This window comes from Notolepis coatsorum, assembly GCF_963971535.1.
Source record: "Notolepis coatsorum genome assembly, chromosome: 6".
Classification (NCBI taxonomy): domain Eukaryota; kingdom Metazoa; phylum Chordata; class Actinopteri; order Aulopiformes; family Paralepididae; genus Notolepis; species Notolepis coatsorum.
This window is the reverse complement of record NC_140170.1, coordinates 150,748,857-150,771,792: the sequence shown is the minus strand read 5'-3', so window position 1 is coordinate 150,771,792 and position 22,936 is coordinate 150,748,857. Positions and strand designations below refer to the sequence as shown.

Below are 22,936 nucleotides of genomic sequence, written 5' to 3'. Positions count from 1 at the left end.
TCAGGCAATAGTCTGCTCTAGTCTAGTGCATGGGACCGTGAGCTAACGTTAGCTACCTAGCTATCGTTACCGTTTAAACAAAATTACCCAGTCAACTATTCACTTTTAGTAACTGTATCTAGCCGGCTAGCTACTGATAGCTCCTGATATCAACAAATGCTCCAGCAATAGTCTAGTAGTGCATGTTGATACCTCCGTTAGCTCACGTTAGCTCACTGTTAAAAACGAAATGTCCCATTAAACTACGGTAAATAATTCACTGAGGCGTTGTCTTAACGTTATCTAGCCGGCTAGCAGTAGCTACAGATAGCTCCTGATATCAATGTCTTATAACATTGATTCGATGCGTATTCGAGCCCCGGTTTGCATCGCAGTCACGAACGGGGCTAGCTGAGGGAGTAGGGTATATCTGCAGAGCCGCAGATACCCTGCTGAGGGCATGCTGAATGTGATTTGACCAAAGCAGAGTATACAGACAGTGGAGATGGCGAGCATTTTGACTTGTTGTGTGGTGGCGATGTCTCGCAGAGAATACAACTACAAGTATAATTATATATATTTTATAAATAATAAATAAAAAAGTATATACGTATTTAAATTTTTTTTTTATATAAAACCAAAAACTATCGGCCGATATGGCTGAAGACGATCAGTGATCGGTACCGGTGGAAAAACGTGATCGGGGCATTCCTATTTAAAATGTGTTTTATTTGTCAGGGACAATGCAAAATAAAACATTGTAGCACTAGCAAGTTACAATAACATGATATAGATGCATTGCATATAGGATTTACATAGCATTAGTTAAAATGAGCACATAATTAACTCATTCAGCGCCGGGATGTTCTTCATCCTGTTCTAGCTAGCCCGCGCTTTAACACATTCCCTGCCACACACTTTCAGCATCTTATACCATTCTCTGCCAGTACTGTAAGTCTATGGAGATGTTCACCTTCTTTGCAGGGCTATAACTTTTTAAATTGTATTGCTAAATTTACATTACTATGGCCCATTCAACATCGATTATCGTTCAGGATGTAGGAACGTTTAACTTTTTCATTCACACATTCATAAGAAAATACCGTCTAGAATATAAATGTTTTTATCGTTTTCTGCAGTAATTCCTAGAACGTGAGATCTAGGCATAAATGCATATTATCAAATGCCCTTTGTTGCCAATCCACGCTATATTAAAAATGTCAACTGTACACAGAGTCGGCGCCAGACCCAACTTAACGGGAGGGCATATTGTAACAGCGGGGGGGCATACATAAATAAAATATAGGCTTCAGAAAACGAATTTCCCGCAAACCAACACACATTTCAAAACATGAGTGCGCATAAGGGATAAGACAGTCTCTCTCTCTCTTTTTCTCTCTCTCACGTCACAAACACACTCGCGTCTCACACACACAAATTAAACAGTATGAAATAGCCCGAGGCTGGGCTTAAATTCATTAACAAGTGAAAGTATTATTAATAATAACAAGGGGCACGGCGGCTTAAATTAAAAATTAATTTAAATTAAAAATTAAAAAAATTTAAAAATTAAAAATGAGTCGTAGGACTTACCCATGAGAAGAGTTGGAGGCGGCGAGTCGTGGCACTGAATCTCCTCAGGACGGTGTCCCACTTTCGCGTGAGGTCTTTTGCAACTTCAAACTCTGCCTCAATTTTATAGGCGATCCATTATATTATCCATTATTATTATTATGACATATTATGATTATAGACCACGCTAGCTTCTGCTGTGACAGATGCACCTGCAGCGGCAGCACCGGGCGCTTCTTGGCCAGACTTCGTCTTCATGACGCCTAACTTACCGAAAGCTCTTCAGCGTTAGATGTTGGAGGACCGTCACCAGGGAGGAGGCCGTGAAGAAGCCTTAGGTGCCCCCCCTGCCCCACCATGCATGGCATGCAACCATTTTCGTATATATCCATTTTATGTCCGTCTCCAAGTGTTATATTTTACCCACTGACTCTATTGTACTTTTCACGCTCACTCAAGTCACGCAGTCGCGCTCTGACTACCCAACCCATCAACTCAACGTGACCAATAACGCAATAACAAATTCAAACACACACACCAATCAGCGTGCGCTCAAACATACACTTCTTTTAAGACTTTTTTTTGTTTAATTTCGTTTAATAATAGGCTAAATAGCCTATTTATAAAGGAAAACATCAGACTTTTACTATAATAAAAAAAAATTATGTTTAATTATTTTATTTTTTTATAACAATTGCCCATGACGTTTGGAGGGGCACAGTGCGCCATCTGGGGGGGCATGGCCCGCGAATGACCCCCCATGGCGCCGACACTGACTGTACATGGTCCTAAACGTTATGACTGATCATGCACGGATGAACGGAGGGGGGGGGGGGGGGGGGGTCATTTATAATTCCGTGATCGTCGTTAAATGCTTTATGTAGTATGGGTGATATATAGATCAGAGCAGTTTGTATGGATAATAATAAACAAATAGGCTGAAAGTAACGTCGGCCTCCTCTTACCGTTGGGCGATGATACTAGAGCAAAAAGATCCCAGTTATTTGATGGGGATCGAGTAGATCCATTTCCGGTTTGTATAATAATAGTACACGCCCAAATCATGTCGATTATTGAGTTATGGCAGCGATCCATATCCACGGTGTGTGGCTAGAGTCCTGCAACGATATGACCGGACGCATTTAGGAGACGCACCGATATCCAACCGGCCATTTCCGGTTTGGCAACTCGCCGATCATCCACCAGGTGGCAGTATTGAAGCGTTGCAGAGTTGTGCCGAGTCCCACAGCATCAGACCAGGCTCTGTGAGGGAAATATGAATACCAATGGCGAAAAAATGAAATATGATCAAAATAACGTCGTACACCGTCGATTGGCAGAATTCGCATGAACTTGAAACACGTCGTACAACGTGAATGGCGCACAAAGTGTTAAGAACGAAAATAGAACACTTTCTAAGCATTGTTGATAAATGAGGGCCCTGGTATTTTCTCCGCGCGCACGCAGAAAGGGCTCCTTAATTGAACAAGTAGAGAGAGGGATGGAGAGAGAGCCCCGCTCAGCTGTTTTCTGTCTGAACAGGATTGGCTAGTTTAGCTTAGCTAGCGGCTAACGTTATTTCCCCCTGGCGGAAATGAATGACTAGGATGCCAAGCTTGTTAGAAGTAGGGCTGGGCGATATGGCCAAAAATGATATCGCGATAACGATATCGAATATCACTCGATATTCGATATTATCGATATTGTTAAGTATTTTAAAATATATATTATTATTATTATTTTTTAACAACAGATTTATGTTTATTTTGCAGCAATTCTTTGTCATTGCCGCCATCTTTAGTGTTACATCCCCTCACACTCCAGTTCTCAGGCTGCAGCTGGTTTGAAAGCGAAAGTAAACCGGCTTCTCTGCTGGCTGTGGCTCCAGGGGAGTTGAACAGTTCCGGCTCTGCTAGTTTCTTTTCTATCTTTTGGCGCTTTTTTGGTGGACAAACCACCGCACATGTGCACCGTGACTCGTGACTGGAGACTAGCTCTGCTAGCACACATAGCCTACTGTGTACAGACTGTTTCAAACTGTATTTTAAATTAGAAAGCAAACAAAATAAATGGACAAGAGAAAAGTTTATCTCAATTTGGTCAGTATTGTCATTTGGACAAGCAAAGCCATTACTTTAAGTTGCAGGCAAGAAAGACAAGTCTGTCCACTGTCTCTGGTTTTAAAACTGCCCTGTTGCACAAAAAAAAAATTGATATATATATATTTTTTAATTTCTTTCTTTTCGATATCGATTATTAAAATATATCGTGATAATTATCGTTATATCGCCCAGCCCTAGTTAGAAGCATTGGAATTTACACTGCACATAGAAACAGCATGGGGGAAAAAGCTGGGACTGATTTAGTTCGCAAAATGTGACCAAAGCACTCTGGAGCTATGCTTTATGTCTTCACACACGGACGTTTGTCACGTTTCACAAGCTGTTGTTGGGCGTATACGTAGCTACCTTGGGCTACTTCTGATTGGTGAGCAATGAGAGCACAGCACTTTTGATTGGTAAGCATGACTGGCACGCAAGAAAGAAACTTGAATCAAACTCGCTGTATAACGTATGCCAAATCGCAGGCTTTTTGCGATTTGCTAAAAGGCGACTGTCGTAAGACCAAAACACACCGCAGTTTTAATTATTTACATGACTAGTTTAATTTTGTTACCCGCCATGTGGCGGACAGACCTCTTAGTGTCACTCGCCAAACCGAAAATCTGCCCGCCAATGGTGGGTGGCAGGCTCCAATTTCGTGCCCTGTGAACAAGCCATCAACAAATGACGTCACCGCCATCGAAAACTACGGGCCAGCCAATAACAAAAAAAGCCACCCCCGTCAACTGTAGTCGATTAAATTAATTTATATGACATTAGGTAGCATTAAATCCAATCGAACAATTTGTTCGCTCATAAAATTCTTAACATGTTAACACTTTAATTGCTGTTGACGCTGAAACACGTCTTTCCCCGCCATGCTCATTCTGCCGATGCCGCTGGACAGCGTCTTTGATATCAATATTTCAAAAATCTGTGATCGAAATCATATTTCTCCCCCGGAGACATGAGATGTACTGGTGAGCCCCTCTCAACTCTACAACGTTTCAAGAGCGCCATCTGGTGGCCGATCGGCGGATTGCCCAGGGCATAAACAGGAAGTGGAAGCTGGTGCTCATTTCAATTGGGTCCGATCACTCGGTAATAGTCCCAGGACTCGAGCTGATCACAACGGATAGTGATCCGTTACCAATAACTCGATAAACAACATGATTTGGACGTATATACTATTATACAACCTGGAAATGGATCGGATATTTCGACATCCCATAATAGAAAAAATTCTGTTCCACGCTCATCTCCCAACGGCGAGAGGAAGCTACGGTGAGTTTCAGCGTTATTTTTTAATGTCTTCTATACTAACTGCTCTAATGATCATATCACCCACACTAGATGAATGATATAACGTTGCCCACGGAATTATAAACGACCCCCCCCCCCCCCATCCGGTCATCATCAGATCATACGTAGTAACTTCTAGAAGTACGTCCATTTGAAATTTTTTATCTCGCACAGATTCCTACCAAACTGTATTTGATCATCAATATAATGCATTTAGGGCTATAAATCAAGTTCTGGAGAAAGCTGCAGAAAACGATAAAAACATACTTATACTTTAGACCGTATTTTAGTATGAATATGTGAATGAAAAAGTATAACGTTGCTACACCCTGAACAATATATATAGGAGGACGTTGAATGGGCCATAGTAATGTCAATTTAGCAATCAAATTTAAAAAGTTATAGCCCTGCAAAGAAGGGGAACTTCTCCATGTTAAATAGGGCTGGCGAGGGATGGTAAATTATGAATTTAACCCCGGCGATCAAAGTGTTAAATGTGATTTTAATTATAACAGACTGCTGTTTAATGTCGAGCGACAGAACGGGCTGCCAGAATAGACTCGTGTAAATTATATAGAGAGGCGCTTGTCTCTGTTTTTTTTTTTTTTTTTTTTTTTTTTTTTTTTTTTTTATATATATCCACTATTTCTCCCATTTTCTATATTTTCTCCCATCCCAATTTCGTATCATCCAATTCAACCCTCCCCTGTCACGAACGCTGTTTCTTGCCTCCCACAAGCCGGCTGCAATGTGGACTAAGTCATACATGGCACAAGTCCCCTCCGGTACTTGAGGTAACAGCAGTCGCATCTTTTCACCTGCGCAGCTCGATCTCTCAGTGGCGAGGAGTAACGCGTGGGAGGCTCACGCTGCCCCCGACACTTCCTGATTCTACTGCGCAGGCGCACCAACCGACCTGTAGGAGTCGCTGTCCACAACGCCCGATCCCCACCCTTCAGTTTCCCTCCCCGTAATACGGCCAATGTGTATTACTGTGGATGACCAGCTAAACTGAAGGCAAATGTGGAGCGCTGGGCTCGAACAGGCGAGCCCAGCGTCTCCAGATTCCGTGGCGAGCGCCTTGCCCACTACGCCACGTAGCCGGCCCTTGTCTCTGGTTTTATAATAAAACAAACGCTAATGCTGTGTTGTCTATAGCGTTGCCGGTTTAATGCTGTTTAATGTTGGAATATTCTTTTTGCAATACCTCATAGTAAAGGTAAGGACTATATGACATCTATCCTACAATGATTTCACATCGATCGCAACGATGTAGTATTCAAAACGTATGCCGTTGCTGATGATCAGAGCATCACAAAATGACCTAATTATATACCTTTTTGATTTGGAAATAATAAGGTGTTCAGACAAGCAATGCGAACGACTTTCGCAAGATGCACATAGCGCTCCATAACGCAGCTTCCAGGAATTAGCCCGGATCACTCTGAAACTATACAATATTCACCACGGGATAACACGCGAACGTATACATGAAACAATTTACTCTTTTTTTTTTACATGTTGGACGATATATAGCTCTGCAAAAATTGTGACGCACAGTGAAAATGCCTATCTTTTAAAGCGTGGCCCATTGACTACAAGGATGGAGATGATGGCTGGTGCTGAATGAGTTAACATAAGAAAATGAATTAACCTTGATGCTGAGAAACTAATTCATGCATTCATATCTAGTAGGGATGGGCATTTTTAAGAAGAATCCAGATCGATTGATCGCATGCTATACTCGAGTGATCGTGTATTACTCGAAAAGGGGGATAAAAACTCAATTTATAAAAAAATTAAAATAATAATCATAAAAATTATTAATAAATTAAGATAGATTTTTAATCGATTACCCACGCCCATCCCTAATATCTAGCCGGTTAGACTACTGTAATGCACTTTTTACAGGTCTCTCTAAGAAAACCACAGAGGCTTCAGCTAATCCAAAACTCAACTGCTTACTAGAACCAAAAGGAGAGAGCACATTAGTCCAGTCTTAGCTGCTCTACACTGGCTTCCTGTAACATTTAGAATGACTTCAAGGTCCTTCTCCTTACATACAAAGTAGGGATGGGACTTTCTAGCTATTCAAAAATCGCTGGTTCTTGAGATCGAATATTCGACCCCCCAACCACAAACAAATATATATATATATTAGCATGTGTATCTTTTAGATCAATTAGGCTGTCTCTAAATATAAAAAGGAATGAAATAAGAATGGTTTGCTTTAAAAAAAAAAAAAAATCTTGACGTGAAAATTGAATGTAGATATGGGATTGAATATTCGAATTTTTGAATATTCGATCCCATCCCTAATACAAAGCTCTAAATGGACAGGGACCTAGCGACATCGCCAACACAATAAATTACAGGCCAGCAAGAACACTGCGATCATCAGCTGCCGGACTACTAGAGGCTCCCAGAAACAAGTCAAAAGAGGATCTGTAGTGCAGCCTTTATCAACTATGCCCCAAAACTATGGAACAAACTACCCCAAAACATAAGGGAAGCCAACTTACTAGACATCTTCAAAAGACAGCTTAAAACCTATTTTAAATGAAACCTCAGGGATATCCTGACACAAATTGTACTTTACCTGCACTATTCTACCCTACCTACTTTTATACACTTCCTATCAAATTCATGTGTCTGTTCTATGCAAATTGTATCTCACTACCTCCTATGCTCTGTAATTTTAAGAGCACAGCTCTGTTTTTTTTCTCTTTTTCCATTTGTCTCCCATCCCAATTCCAATGTGCCAATTCTTTCCTCCCCTGTCTTGAACGTTGCTCGCATATGCCCCCCACTGGCCGGTTGTAGGGAGGATAGAAGCCTTGCATCACGTGTCTCCTCCGGTACAAGAGGAGGCAGCCCGTCACTTCTTTTCACCTGCCAGCGCGGACTCTCATTGGCGAGGTGTAACGTGTGGGAGGCTCACACTACCCCTGCCATTTCCTGTCTCTGCTGTGCAGGCGTCCCCAACCGACCTGTAGGAGTCGCTGAGAGCACTGCTCTGTTGTAATTACTTCTTACTGATGCACTGCTCTGTTGTATGTTAAATACCCTGTTGTATGTCCGTTCTATTTTAATTCTATAATTTAATAATTAAACTGAATCATTTAAAATATTTTTATTATTTGTATTACTGAATGAAACTGTAAACAGAAAGGCCTATTGGGATGCTAGATCCTATCTTTTTTATGCTCTCTTATGCCTCTATTTTTTACTGTTGTGAAGCACTTTGAACTGCAACTTCTGTATGAAAAGTGCTATACAAATAGTTATTATTATTATTACTACCCAAAAAAGAAAAATTCAGAGTTGACAAATTGTGGACTGATCACTTAAAGGGACATTTTTTACCTGAATTCGTTGTGTTATGAGGAGGACGTGTGATAATCGGACATAAAACTCAAGCGTCTCAAGAGCTCCGTCTCGTCAAACCCTTCCCAAAACCGCTGGTTGACGTCATCCGTCGGGAGAGCAGAGCAGCTACTATGGTTGTACCCATGCTGGCATGGTATGGCATGCTTTTCCATTGTCTTTTGTCCACGGTTCAGTACGTCTGGGGTGCACTAAGACAACATACTGGCATGGCGCCCCAAAGTATCTGATAGTGGCCAGAGGGCTGGCCAGGATGACATCATCACAGAATCTATATTCAGCTTCATCAGAGTTCATGGGAATTCAGTACGATTCAGCTCTACTGATTTAGTTTTCTGGCTCATCCATCTCTCTTGATTTAGCACCGGTCGAGAGAGTGAACAATTTTAAGTACCTCGGAGTCCACATATCCGAGGACTTGACATGGACCACACACATAGACAGTGTAGTGAAGAAGGCACGGCAGCGCCTCTACTTCCTTTGAAGAAAGTTCAAAGTGAGTCACAAGATCCTTAAGAACTTCTACTTGTGCACAATAGAGAGCATCCTGACTGGTAACATCACCTCCTGGTTTGGGAGTAGCACAGGACACGACCGCAGCAGACTGCAGAGAGTGGCCCGATCAGCCGAACACACAATTGGAGGTGGGCTTCCCACTCTCCAGGACATTTAAGTGCCTTGGGTTTCCTGAAAGGCGCTATATAAATTTAAGAAATGATTATTACACCAAGAGTTGCAGGGCCAAGGCTAAGAGAATAGTCAAAGACTCTAGTCACCAAAACAACTGCCTTTTTGCACTGCTGCGGTCAGGCAAGCGCTACCGGAGTCTCATGGCCAGTACAGAAAGACTCAAAGAGCTTCTATCCCCGGGCCATCAGGATGCTCAATGACTATCGGTGTTTCCCACAGGATTTTGTCAGACTGTGGTGGGTGAACCTCTGACAATCTATCCGGTGCACTTTGAGAGCAAAATAAAGAGGCTAGATCTATGATGAACTTTGTGCTCCAAACGCGAAATCGGCTAGAGCATACATTTGAGCCATCAAAGAAATTAAAGGTCTACTATCTTATAAATGGCCTTTTCCAGTGGTTTGCATTGTTTTCTAGCAATGTGGGGCTGTACCAACACTGACTGGATGTGAAATCTCTAGCCAGTCCCGTTTCTTCAGTTCAGCTCAGACAAGAACCTCCCCCACTGAACCAAGCCATTCAGAATTGACTCGCTATCCTACGTACTGTAGGAAGGCGCTGATCTGCCAACGCCCGCCCACAATCAACTTATTTGATCAAAACGGAGCGAATGGGCGGTTAGGTGGCCGAGCAGAGATTGCGTTCGTCACCAGCCCCGGAGCTGAGCTGGATTTGCCTGTTCGAATCCAGCTCACAGCTCCGGGGTTGTCACCAGCTTGGCTGGCCGTCTGCACTGATACAATTGGCTGTATCAGAGGGTGGGAGAAGCTGGCGGGGTGGGTCCGGGTCGTTGTAAACAGCGACTCCTACAGTTCGGTCGGGGCGCCTGCTAAGCGCGGATTGGACGTGAGGGGGATAGTGTGGTCCTCCCACACGCTACGCCCTCTCAATGAGAATCCGCGCTGCCAGGTGAAAAGAAGCGGTGATTGGCTGGACGTGTGTCGGAGGAAGCACGTGGTAGCCTCCACTCTCCCAGATGATCTGACTGTAGGGGGTAAGTGCGCAGCGACCAGGAAGGGACTGGGAATTGGCATACGACTAACATTGGGATGGGAGAAAATCGGAGGAAAATGGAGGGGGAAAAAGACAAAAAAAAAAAAAAAACTGAGCGAATGGAAATAATGCGCAAGCGCTTTCCCTGTGGGTCAGTCGGCACTTCCTCAAAAAAGAGAGAGAGGGAGAGAGAGGCTCATACGGTGTGAGTCTCGGAGCGCACTGCATTGAGAGAGAGGGGACTCTCTCTCTCTCTGTCAAGAGAGCACTCGCTGTATCACTGTCAACCTGGTGCAAAATGTCAGTGCACGGCTCGCTCTCTCTCCTAGCTGTGAGGCGACAGTGTTAACCACTACATCACCGTGCCGTGGTGTATATTTGTATAGTTTTGGGACTTATTCCTCTTTTTTACTTTTTTTTTCTGGAACTAAATGTACACCCGCCAAGCACCAATGGTGTGTAGATTTTCTCTTTGGGAGGTAAATCACGGAGGCTACTCGGCCACTCCTAAAAAGCAAGGAGCCAACTTTCTGAATTAGGGATGTCTATTACAACACATCTTAAACAGCATGGCTGCAGCAGTAACGATGCACAGCAATATACCCGATGCTTAATGTGTATGGTCAGTCAAAATAGGTCAGTGACCATTTTGTTACATTACATTACATTACCACCACTCGGTCTGCAGCAGGTCTCTTCTGTATCAAGTCTATTGACTTGTTCCTTCAGTCCATTGACTTGTTCCTTCAGTCCACTCAAAATGGTGCTAATATTCCTTATGTTGTTTATGATATTTATTGAAAATTGCATGAGTACTATATAGTAGTAATAACGCATGGATTGGAGATGTACTAAAATGCGATTTTATCATTTTTGGCCGGTAAAAAATCTGGCTGGCATTTAAATGTACCTACCAGCCAAAAAGTAGATTTTATTCCCTTGTGCTATTATCACAGATCCCCCTCACAACAGAACGATAGAATTCAGGTTAAATATCATCTAAATGCTTTCTTTGAGTCTGTAACCCTAGCACCTATACCTTATCTTGTTCATACTATGCATTAAGCAGGTTCATTAAATAACGTGTCCCGTTTCAGTTTCTCAACATGTGGACCAAACAGGACACTCATGACCTGGAGAATCCGTCCCTCACATCCACCCCGGTCTGCAGTCAGAAGGCCACAGTTACCACCCCACTGCAGCGCGACAAGACGCCCCACACACAGAAGGAAAACTCTGTGTAAGCGCTGTTCTCCTGTGTTAACCACGTTCAATTCTATTTCCATTCACAAGGTTTACCCATTTGATTCAATGTCCATTCACTGCCGGCACCCGGTGTTGCTGTTGTCAAAGGGTTTTATTCATACCTCCCCTCCCCCCTGTACCCTCCTTTCCTCTCCCCTCACCTGGTCATCCCTCCCCTGCCCCCTTTCCTCCAAAGTACAACCCCACAGAATGAGGATGGGGGCTTGACCCATTCTCCTGGCCAGAGAAAGTCAAGTCCTCTACTGAACTCCTAACCTAAATCGTATTTGATTAGTCATGTTTTAACAATACATTTGTATCAACCACGATTAACCCCTCCGGTTCCACCACAGTGAGTTTGCATAGTAGCAACCCCGCTCAAGGCAAACTGAACATCCACCAAAAAAGGCATAGATTAGTGAAATGATTCAATATCATTTAAAGTAAGAAGCCCAACACTGGTTCTCATATTGTATGATTTATGTATTTTTTATCTTTTTTTACAATCTGATTTCATGTAGGTTTATTACACCCAACCATAAGTCTGACTTATGCCCACGAACTCCAACGCCCTTCAAAAATGCCATGGAGAAATACGGTCCTTTGCAACCTCTGGTGAGTCCCATCACTGCTGCCGCTAGTGAAAGGTATCGAATGGTCATCGTTTGGCTTGTCTGAACTTTTTGCTAATTAAAACGGCATTGCATGTCTCAGCCTCAGACGCCTAACTTGGAGGAGGACTTTAAAGAGGTCTTGATGAAGGAGGCAGGGATTGAGCTGGTAGTGGTGGGTGAGACGCCACCTGAGCAACGACGCAAGCAGATGGTGAGTATGTGAGGGAGCTTCTGCGTTATTTGGTAAAAAATAATGGTAAATGGTTCATTTATATAACTGCTTTTATCCAAAGACCTTTACCATTTTGATTCACACATTCACACACCGACGCAAGGAGCCAACCTGCTCATCGGGAGCAATTAGGGGTTAACTTAGGGGGCTTTCTCACTGCCATTCGGGGTCGAATCAGCTCCACTCCGTCCTTGGGTACGAACTCCCTCTCTCCCCTCTAGTTTGCGTACACACTGCAGTCTTGGTGCGCTCCGGGTTTTGTTTACGGTTTGCGCTTTGAGTGTGTAAGCTTGCCGTAGGCGATGATGTCACGCTCGAACGTCAACACAGGAAGAGTTTTAACACACGGTGGTGGAAACTGGATGCTGATATAAAGAAACAAATAACCAATAAATGAAGTTATATTTGAACCTCTGTCGTCAAGCCTTGTCAATATAACCCACCCCCTTTTCTCACGAATGGAACTGGTGTCGTGGAGTCCGCTTTGAGCGTTTTCCAGGGTTACCGCTCACGCTAAGCTAACGCTAGTTTGCTCAAGCATTTCAATGAAACATCAGGGATATCCTGACAAATTGTACCTTACCTGCACTATTCTTACCCTACCTACTTTCATACACTTCCAATCAAATGTCTGTTCTACGCAAATTATATCTCACTACCTCCTATGTCATTTAAGAGCACTGCTCTGCAAAGTTAACAGATTGGGCGCCGGGGGTTGTGCCCATCTTATACCACTCTCTGCCACCGTTGAAAGCCTATGAAGATGTTTACCTTCTTTGCAGGGCTATAACTTTTTAAATTGTATTGCTATATTGACATTACTATGGCCCATTCAACATCGATTACCTATCGTTCAGGATGTGGGAACGTTATATTTTTTCATTCATACATTGTTGTGTTAATACCTTTGAGAATATAAGTGTTTTTAATCTTTTCTGCTGTAATTCCAAAAACAGTAGTTATAGGCCCTGAAGCATAATAGATTATCGATTGGCGTTTCTTTCCCATACACGCTATATTAAAAAATTCAAATGTATATGATCGGTATACATTATGCTTCATCATGCGTGGAGGAAAGGGGGGCGGGTCGTTTATAATTCCTTGATCGTCAGTAATGGCTTTATTTACTATGGGTTGATATATTGATCAGACTGTTTGCAAACAAGGAAATGCACAATCGGGTTGAAGATAACGTTACTGCCCCCTTACCGTGCGCCGATGAGACTGGCGGAGAAAGATCCCAATTATTCGACGCCGATCACCTAGATCCATTTCCGGTTTGTATGGCGCAATAAACGCCGTAATCATATTGATTATTGTGCTATGGCAGCGATCCATATGTACTATAGTGTTTGTCAGGAGTCCCGTAGCGAGATGTGACTGCCGGAGGAATTTCCTCGACACACCGATGACACTTTACGGTTTTTGAGTGTAACTCGCCCGACCATCCACCAGGCGGCAGTATTGAGGCGTTGCAGTCCCATTTAGGGCACCGGGGGTTGGGTGGATGAATTATGAATGCCATGGCGAAAAAATGAAATATTGATCTAAAAAACGCTGTACAGCGATGTTGGCGTTCAACGCATGGCGGGAAATAACGCTGTAAAGCGTTTTTGGCGACCAATGTGTTAAGAGGCGATGCTCTGTTGTTGGAGCGATGCACTGCTCTGTTGTTCTAAAAGGTCATTTAGAACTGTACTTTGTAAAGAAACTCAAAGTGTTAAGAGCGACGGACTGCCCTGTTGTATGATTTGTCGTGTAAGAGTAATAAGCCATTGGTAACCGAGGCACAGTGGTTTATCGTGTAAGAGTAAGTAAGTACCATGTTAGAGCGACGGACTGCTCTGTTGTATGTTAGAGCGACGGACTACTCTGTTGTATGTTAGAGCAATGCTCTGTAGTATGTTAGAACTTTGTAAAGAAACTCAAAGTACTAAGAGCAATACACTGCTCTGTTGTTATATATTTTTTGTTCAACAATCTTATCACACTTTTTTACTGTCCGTTCTATTTTATTATTTTTGGCCTATTTTAAACTGAATCAAACCGCACTTTTTTACTCTATCTAATCTATTCTATTTTATTATTTGTACCGAATGGGAAATTCTTGGCCGAAACCGATACCGAAAATAGGAAACAGTTGGCCAAAGGCCGAAAATGATTAATATTATAAATATATATAATGTATTTTATTAATTTTTTTAGCTACCTGATTATGGCAAAATACATGATTATGGCAAAACTTAAACTTAAATAATATTAATAATCACTATTATGGGCCCATAAAACATTTATTCAGCACTTTTGAATGCATACATTAATTCCAGACTGACTGCTGAAAGATTGTACAATTTAAACATTTTCTCTTTGCATACAACAAAATGTGCATTAAAGTCAAGTGCATTTTCTTTTCTCTGTAGGATAACTACAACAAAGTGCATTCAGAACAAAGCCAAGGTGCTTTAAAACTGCATAAAGATCTGCATAAAGTCACACACACACACAAGAGGTGTTGATGTACTTGATGTTTGTTTGTTGTGTTGCATATTTGAAATAAACTTCAATCAAATCAAACCCCCCCTCTTAAAAACAAAAACCTGTGTTTAACCTAGCCATCTATAAAACATCATGCTAAAACTGTGAAACAAATGTCCTACTCCCCTAAAGAAAGAAATACATAGCAAACGACTCAGTTATGCAATAATGCTGCTGCTTTTTATTTTGTTAAAATCTTTTAGTTAATAAGACTAAAAGACTACAATATGACCAACGATTTGATGACGGCTTCCTGTCCTCGCATTTCCATTTCCGGTTTAATGTTAAATTTTCAACAACAGATTGCTGCTAATTAAACACTTCATGGAAACGGAGTAATGTTAACGTTATGTCGAGTTCATACGTGGTGTAGTGTAGTATGAACTCGACATAACGTTAACATTACTCCGTGTCCACTGTTGCTGCCACCGTTGCGTCGCAGATGGATGGTACACTGTTAGCTCCGTAGCTAATCCGCTCCTAGAGACTACCGATAGCAGTACCGTTAACGTCGGAGCTTATCAATACTCCGGTTTTTTCTAATTTAGTTTAGAACCGGGTTTCGGGGGGCATCCCTACTCCCAAGAGGAGTTAGTTATCACAGGCTGTAGAATGCAGGAAGAGCTGCCAAGCTGCTCACGTTACACATCACGTTACAGGCATGCTATTTCTGTAGTCGCGTTTTGATTACGTCATCACAACAACACGCTATTTGACATTCTGTCATATTTTCGGTGCTAAAACCCTTTCGGCCGAAAGAGCCTTTTTAACCATTTTCGGCCCATAATTTTCGGTGCATCCCTAGTGATTTGCCCTACCTTGCTACCTCTCTGTCTCTTTGTATTTAAAAAAAAAAAAAAATATCCTCGCTTATGCCTGTATTTTTTACTGTTGTGAAGCACTTTGAACTGCAACCTCTGTATGAAAAGTGCTATACAAATAAAGTTATTATGTCACCTATCTATCGTTCAATATGTGAAAAATAATACATTTTTCATCCATAAGTCCCGTGTTATACCGTGGTGAATATAAATATAGTTATAGCGTGGTCTGGGGTAATTCCCGAAAGGCTGAGTAATAGCCTTATACGTCAATTCCACTATAAATGTTGCCGTTTCTTGCCTGTACACGCTACTATTCCCAAATATATATATATCGTAGGTATTATGTTTCATCATGAATCCATGAAAGGGGGGGGGGGGGGTAGTTTTTTTATGCTTTGATCGTCACCAATGGCATACGTTGTGGAGTAACGTTACACACATACGTTGTGATCGAGGTGAAGACATGGTTGGATCAACGCAGGATTGATATCATATAGCCCTTACCTTCACTAGGATGTACCCCAAAAAGAATATTCCAATTATCTGATTGAGAGTCCCAGTATTGGTGTCGATCGTGTCGCCAACATAATCCATCACACATCATGCATCGGGAGCATTTGACGCTTCTCAATCCGATCGTTGTAACCGATCCCTTCGCCCGACAAAGAAAAGTGAGCCCAGTGACATTTGACCGTTGCACAGGCCAAGATACAAGGTTCAAAGGGTGCTCGATACCGCCGTCTAGCTGGATGCGGCCGGTATTGCACTTTGGCGATCTCGGACTCATTCCCTATGGTAACACAGAGGTACCCGGATGAATAATTAATAAAAATATCCAATAACTTATATAAATGTTGGCGCCGCGGGGAATAGACCTATCTCAAACCCTGCCCTCTTTTCTTGATCCTCCAAGAAATCAAGAAAAGAGGGCAGGGTTTGAGATGGGTCCATTAGTTAATGCAACATTGATCAGCCGTGCGATTGAACCCCATTGCTCTCATTCTGTCACTAAAACAAAAGTTAACGCGACTGTGTTATGTGATCGTCTGACCATATTTGGATTAGAGCTTTCACCTCTTCATTGGACCACGTCTGTCAATTTAGCAATTGATGTATCTCCAACCCTGCCCTCTTTTCTTGATCCTCCAATCACAAACTTGGTTTGTCAGAGGGAAGCACCAGTTGTGATTGGAAAGATCAAGAAAAGAGGGCGGCGTTTGAGATGGGCCAATTCAACAAAGACAATGAAGCACTGATGCTGACTTGTAATTAGGGCTGGGCGATATGGCCAAAAATGATATCACGATAATGATATGATAATGTTATATCACTCAATATCGATAATTATCTATATTGTTATAAGTATTTAAAAAAACGTTTTTTTTTGCAGCAGCAGCAATTCTTTGTCGTTGCCGCCATCTTTACTGTTACAGCCCCTCACACTCCAGTTCTCAGGCTGCAGCTGGTTTGAAAGCGAAAGTAAACCGGCTCCTCTGCTGGCTGTGGCTCCAGGGGAGTTGAACAGTTCTGGCTCTGCTAGTTTCTTTTCTATCTTTTGGTGCTTTTTTGGTGGACAAACCACCGCACATGTGACTCGCGACTGGAGACTAGCTCTGCTAGCACACATAGCCTACTGTGTACAGACTGTTTCAAACTGTATTTTAAATTAGAAAGCAAACAAAATAAATGGACAAGAGAAAAATAAATCTCAATTTGGTCAGTATTGTCATTTGGACAAGCAAAGCCATTACTTTAAGTTGCAAGAAAGACAAGTCTGTCCACATTGATATATATTTTTTTATGGATTGATATAGATTATTAAAATATATCACGATAATTATCGTTAGTGTTTTATCGACCAGCCCTACTTGTAATTGCTAGTGGTGTAAATTGTGCCGCATGTCATGGAATTTGAACAGACTGTGTGGGAACCCTGCTCCAGTGTGTTACTAGTCTGACTCACAGGATATAGACTCTGGCTATAGGCATGCCATTGGCTGACTATTTCAGTCAGAATTCCCCACCCCTTTCTATTTTGCAAGGGCGCCATCGCAGCATCCTCGGTTTAGCGCTGCCCAGGATGATTGTGATTGGTTTGAAGAAATACAAACGAGCCAGAGGATTCCCCCCCCCCCCCCCCCCCCCCTATAGAAGTTTTAATCCACACCACAACATGCAAACAAATCTTTTAACCCTCTACAACAGAATATTGCCGTTGTACTGTATTGTGCCGATTATTATAAGACTTTTTCTAGGGAAAATAAATCTGTTCTCCAAGCGAGCCACCGTCTTTCTCTATATCTCCCTCTCACACATGCGTGTGCATACACGGCGACAGGCGACTGGAGAGATGGACACAGCGACCAGCTCAAACAAAGTGGCTCGCAAGTTAACAAACAGGAGGAGTTACGATGCCAATTTCAAGATCATTGTGATCAACAAAGTGTAATGTTAGAATATGGCGAGCCCAAAAAGACTGCCGTAAACATGCAAACAGTCTTGATAAAAACAAGATTTGGTCTTCAAAAAAGTATTTTTCCACAAATGAGTCTTGAAAAAGAGGGGTAGTCTTATAATCAAGGTCGTCTTCGGACCAATACGGTATTTCCGATGCTTGCTTGTTTGAGGAAGCGAGTGTATTACTATGCACCCAGGCTATCCGGCTAGTATCAGATTCAGATTACATTATTCACCATATTGTATATACAAATGGAACGTGATTCGACATTACAGTGCATGATTTTTTCACAAATAGGAATAACATAATAATAAATAAATAAGTGCAAAACCGGACAGAACAGTGAGACAACAATAAGACAGTAAAAGTGCAGTGGTTGGGGACATGGATACAGTACAGCACAGTTCAAGTCCAGAGGTCCAGCCCTAGCAGCTCGCCGTAGAGGGGGGGGGGCAGGGGGACACCTGACTCGTTTACCAGGCGAGCTGCTGAGGGGAAGAAACTGAGCTTGCAGAGTCTATGGCGGGACTAATGTCTTGGGCAGCCATAGCCGCCTGCCGTGGGGGAGCATAATGAAGAGGCCGTGACCCGGGGGGGGGGGGGTCAGCCATGATCTTCCTCGCCCTCCTCAAGGCCCTGGTGGAATGTAGGGACTCGAGGGAGGGAAGGGGGCAGCCGGTCACCCTCTCCGCCGAGCGTATCACCCGCTGCAGCTTGGCCTTGTCCCTGACCGTGGCTGCAGGGAACCAGGTGATGATGGTGAGGATGGACTGGATGATGGCGGTGTAAAACTGGACCATCATAGTCCTCGGCAGCCTGAACTTCCTCAGCTCCTCCTTGTTGAGAGCGATGGTGTTCAGCTCCCATTTTAGGTCCCGGGAGAGTGTCATGCCGAGGAAGCGGCAGGACTCCACAGAGGCCACCGGGGTGCCTCCCAGAATGATCGGGGTGGGGGGGGACTGCCTTCCGCCTGAAGTCCACCACCATCTCCACTGTTTTCTGGGCGTCGAGGTCCAGGTTGTTGCAGCTGCACCAGCTCTGCCTCTCTCGATCTCCCTCCTGTAGGCAGACTCATCCCCCCTGGATATGACACCCACCAGGGTGGTATTGTCCGCAAACTTCAGGAGTTTGACCGAGGGGTGCAGAGAGACGCAGCTGTTGGTGTACAGGGAGAATAGTAGTGGGGACAGAACGCAGCCCTGTGGGGAGCCAGTACTGATGGACTTGGGATCGGAGATGTTGATTACCAACATCACCAGCTGTGACCTGTTAGTCAGGAAGTCCGTAATCCACCTGCAGGTAGAGTCCGGCACCTGCAGCAGGGACATCTGATGCTCCAGGATGTGCGGGAGGATGGTGTTGAAGGCCGAGCTGAAGTCCACCAACAGAATCCTGGCGTAGGTCCCTGCAGTGTCCAGGTGTTCCAGGACGTAATGCAGAGTTCACAGCATCGTCCGTGGAACGGTTGGCTCTGTATGCAAACTGCAGGGGGTCTAGAAGAGTGTCTGTGGTGGACTTCAGGTGGGCCAGGACAAGGCGCTCAAAGACCTTCATGACCACAGATGTCAGGGCGACCGGTCTGTAGTCATTTAAGGTCATCAACTATCTCTTGTAATATTTCCTTTGAAGCCTTTGCTCAAACTAAGGTGTTTTTCCTATGTTTCATTTCCAGCATCGACCCCCTATGAAGAAAGTCCGTAAATCCTTGGCTCTAGATGTCATAGACTGCAGTGAAAAAGTCACAGCAAGGCAGCGTTCCATCAAGTGTGAACAGGTAAAGATGGTGTCTGGACCAAACCAAGGCTCATACCAGGCACTGTCCCGGATTCGACTGGCCTGCGGACCTGTCATCCCTGTTCTCTTCAACCCATGTTTCTCTGTCTCTGTTCACTGTACTTTGCCTTACTGTTTCTTTTCTAATGTAATCACAGGCTGAGACGTCTCTGGACTCGTCTTTGCTCTGTTGTAAGAGACAGGAGAACGTCTTGGATCAAGCCTTCCTCATGGGACCCAGTGATAGCGCCATCTATACCGTCACTGCGCCCCCGACGCCAGTATGTACCTAACTGCACAGAAATGCCTCACTGTTGTTTTGACTGATGGTGTATTCTGACTCTTGTTTTGACTGTTCTAAAACCCTGCTCTCTCTTCTTGATCCTCTAATCAAGATCAACAAGAAAGGGCGGCTAAGTGGCGCAGTGGGCAAGGAGCTCGCCACTAATGCAGGAGATGCTGGGTTCGAGCCCAGCTCTCGGCATTGCTACCAGCTTGGCTGGTCGTTCATACTAACGCAATTGGCAGTGTTAGGGGTGGGAAGCTGGTGGGTGGGGATCGGACATTGTGGACAGCGACTCCTACAGGTCGGTTGGTGCGCCTGCGCAGCAGAATCAGGAAGCAACGGGGGCGGCGTGACCCTCCCACGCGCGTGTAGCTTTATGCCAAGCAAGCAGTGCAAAAATTTGCCGTAGTGGCATGCAGTAATGCGCCTTTCATTTTCCGCCGCCCAGCGCCCAGGTCGCGCGGAAATAGGCTGTCTATTGCCATTCTCTTTGACAAACTCTAACCTTAACCAGCTCCTTAACAACGCCTAAACTTAACCGTTCTAACCTTAACCAACTCCGAAACAATGCCTAACCTTAACCTTAACCTTAGAAATTATATTGCCATTCTCTTTGACAAACTCTAACCTTAACCAGCTCCTTAACAGCGCCTAAACTTAACCGTTCTAACCTTAACCAACTCCGAAACAATGCCTAACCTTAATCGGCGAAAGAATACACGTTAAAAAAAAATCACGTTAAAAAATATTTTCGATGGGATTCGAACTCGCCAGCAAACAAGCCATAGGATCCACAGCCATGTGTCCTAGCCAATTGAGCTATTTGCTAGATACTGAATAAGGGGCGGTGACTGATATATATTGAGCTCCGCTCGTGTCGCATGCGCGGGCACCTCGCGCGAGCACGCCGGCGCACGCACGCACCTGAGCGAGCACGCCGCCGCCGGTGCACGCACGGTAGCATTTGTCTGAAAAGAAGGGCGCTTTACCGCACTAGCGTGCGGTGACGAATGCGGAAGCATTTTTGCACTGCTTGCTTGGCATTAACGTACAGGCCTCCCACGCAGACCCTTGCCGCTGAGAGATCGCGCTGTGCAGGTGAAAAGATGCGACGGCTGCCTCCTCGTGTACCGGAGGGGACACGTGATGCAAGGCTTCGTCCACATTGCAGCCGGCCTGTGGGAGGCATGGCCTAACAGCGTTCGAGACAGGGGAGGGTAGAATTGGACAATACGAAATTGGGATGGGAGAAAAAGTAGATAAAAAAAATCAAGAAAATATGTACTATATATATATATATATAGGTATACACACACACCCATATGCATAGTTCTAACAAGATATTTTCTCTGCTCAGATGTCTAAAGAATGGGAGATGGTCGTATGTGGACAAACTGAAGACCAACTCTTCATGACGGAGAAAGCAAGACGCTACCTACGCTCACTAAGATCCCATGCTCCCAACCGGGCTCTCATATTGTCCTGAGACACTCCGCTGCCGTGTGCAGACACATGCCCACATGTTACACATTCACAACTTCATTGTGTTTTCTTTTCTCTTTCATGTAGATTTGAAATGTGCTGTAAGTGGTGTCGGCATTTTGGCCAACTTCCTGTCAAACTAGGCGTTGCAGATTTAAGTCGGGATAAAGTGAAAATAAATGTGTTCTGTGTTTGTCACACCACAGAAAAAATTTGTTATTAATCAAACGCAATCAGTGATGGCTGTTGGAATGTAGAGCTATTTAACACTTATTTTAACAAAAATAATACTGCTTAACACCTTTTTTAAGTGTTGATAGGAAGTGTTGTAAATAGTTGTAGTACAAGCTTCAAAACTAGTTCCATCATTATCTGTGCACTAGAAATGAGCAGGGATATTTTATGATGAAACAGTGCTTTAGAATAGTCTTTAGCTAGACTTGCAGAACAATTTACAACATGTTTGATTCTAGGATTTTATTCTTCACTTAAAATCTAATCCGTGATGAATGCAATATGGTAGATGAAGCCAGTAGACTTTACTTTTAGTCTCTTACAGGTAGACATTTGCAATCGGTGCGGTGAAAGATACAATGCATAATGTTTTCCACTCCAATTGATTGTCTAAACACTCAGGTTACAATCATTCATACCATTGTTTTTTGTTGAAAATACCACTCCGATTATGCATTTGCCTCAATACCTCTCTGTTTCGGTCCTGTTCTTGGCGGGCTGTTTCTGTGTCCGTATTTAGTTTTTTTTTTTAAAGCGCGAACGAGTTGCTCCCACTCCCCAATGCACCAGAATTGTGTGTGAACGATCAAATGAAATCGTCAACAGTCCTAGGCGTTGAAAATCAAATATGACTCGAGATCCATCAATTTACATATCCCAACTTCCCGCATAAAATGTTGTCTGGAACATATTTTAGTTTCAACTTTAGGTAGAAAAGAGTGTTTACGAGCAAGCCGCTATTTTGTTCACATGCGTAAACAAATATTGTTCCACCCATATTCAATGAGCGTATTGTGATTGGTAGGGCTGCCCCACATATTTGTTTAATCGGTCAGTTTGGTCTTAGTCAACAAGTCGATTTTTATATTCTTTTCTTTAAAATCATAAGCACATCTCTGCTTACCACTAGATTCAAATGGGTCCTTCTGCATTATTGCATGTGCAAAACGCAAATTTGACCAGATTTGTTGATTGAAACAACTGATCGATTAGTCGACAGTCCTAGTGTTTGGTCTGTCGTTATTGTCTACGTTCATTGTGGCTGCATTTCTGAATGGCTTGTTTCAATAGGGAGCGTTCTTGCCAAAGATGAACTGCAGTAACTGCACTATGTACATATTTCACATGTTCTCAGTGTTAGAACAACAACCCCTTGTGTAAAAAGAATGCAACACAGGAAAAGGGGCCCTTTAATTTATGTAATTAAGATATGTCTGTACATTTAATA

The 22,936-nt window shown here is 43.4% G+C and overlaps 1 protein-coding gene across 1 annotated transcript in view; it reads left to right on the top strand.

Moving 5' to 3' along the window:
• Nucleotides 1-22,936, top strand: part of mybl2b (v-myb avian myeloblastosis viral oncogene homolog-like 2b) — a 38,806-nt gene extending 15,870 nt beyond the window's left edge. Inside the window, exons 10-15 of the mRNA XM_084316073.1 lie at nucleotides 11,123-11,265; nucleotides 11,792-11,885; nucleotides 11,985-12,095; nucleotides 19,606-19,707; nucleotides 19,865-19,987; nucleotides 21,350-22,936. Of these exons, the coding sequence (XP_084172199.1) occupies nucleotides 11,123-11,265; nucleotides 11,792-11,885; nucleotides 11,985-12,095; nucleotides 19,606-19,707; nucleotides 19,865-19,987; nucleotides 21,350-21,478 (702 nt within the window). The 3' untranslated portion in view covers nucleotides 21,479-22,936. The remainder of the gene's footprint in view (nucleotides 1-11,122; nucleotides 11,266-11,791; nucleotides 11,886-11,984; nucleotides 12,096-19,605; nucleotides 19,708-19,864; nucleotides 19,988-21,349) is intronic.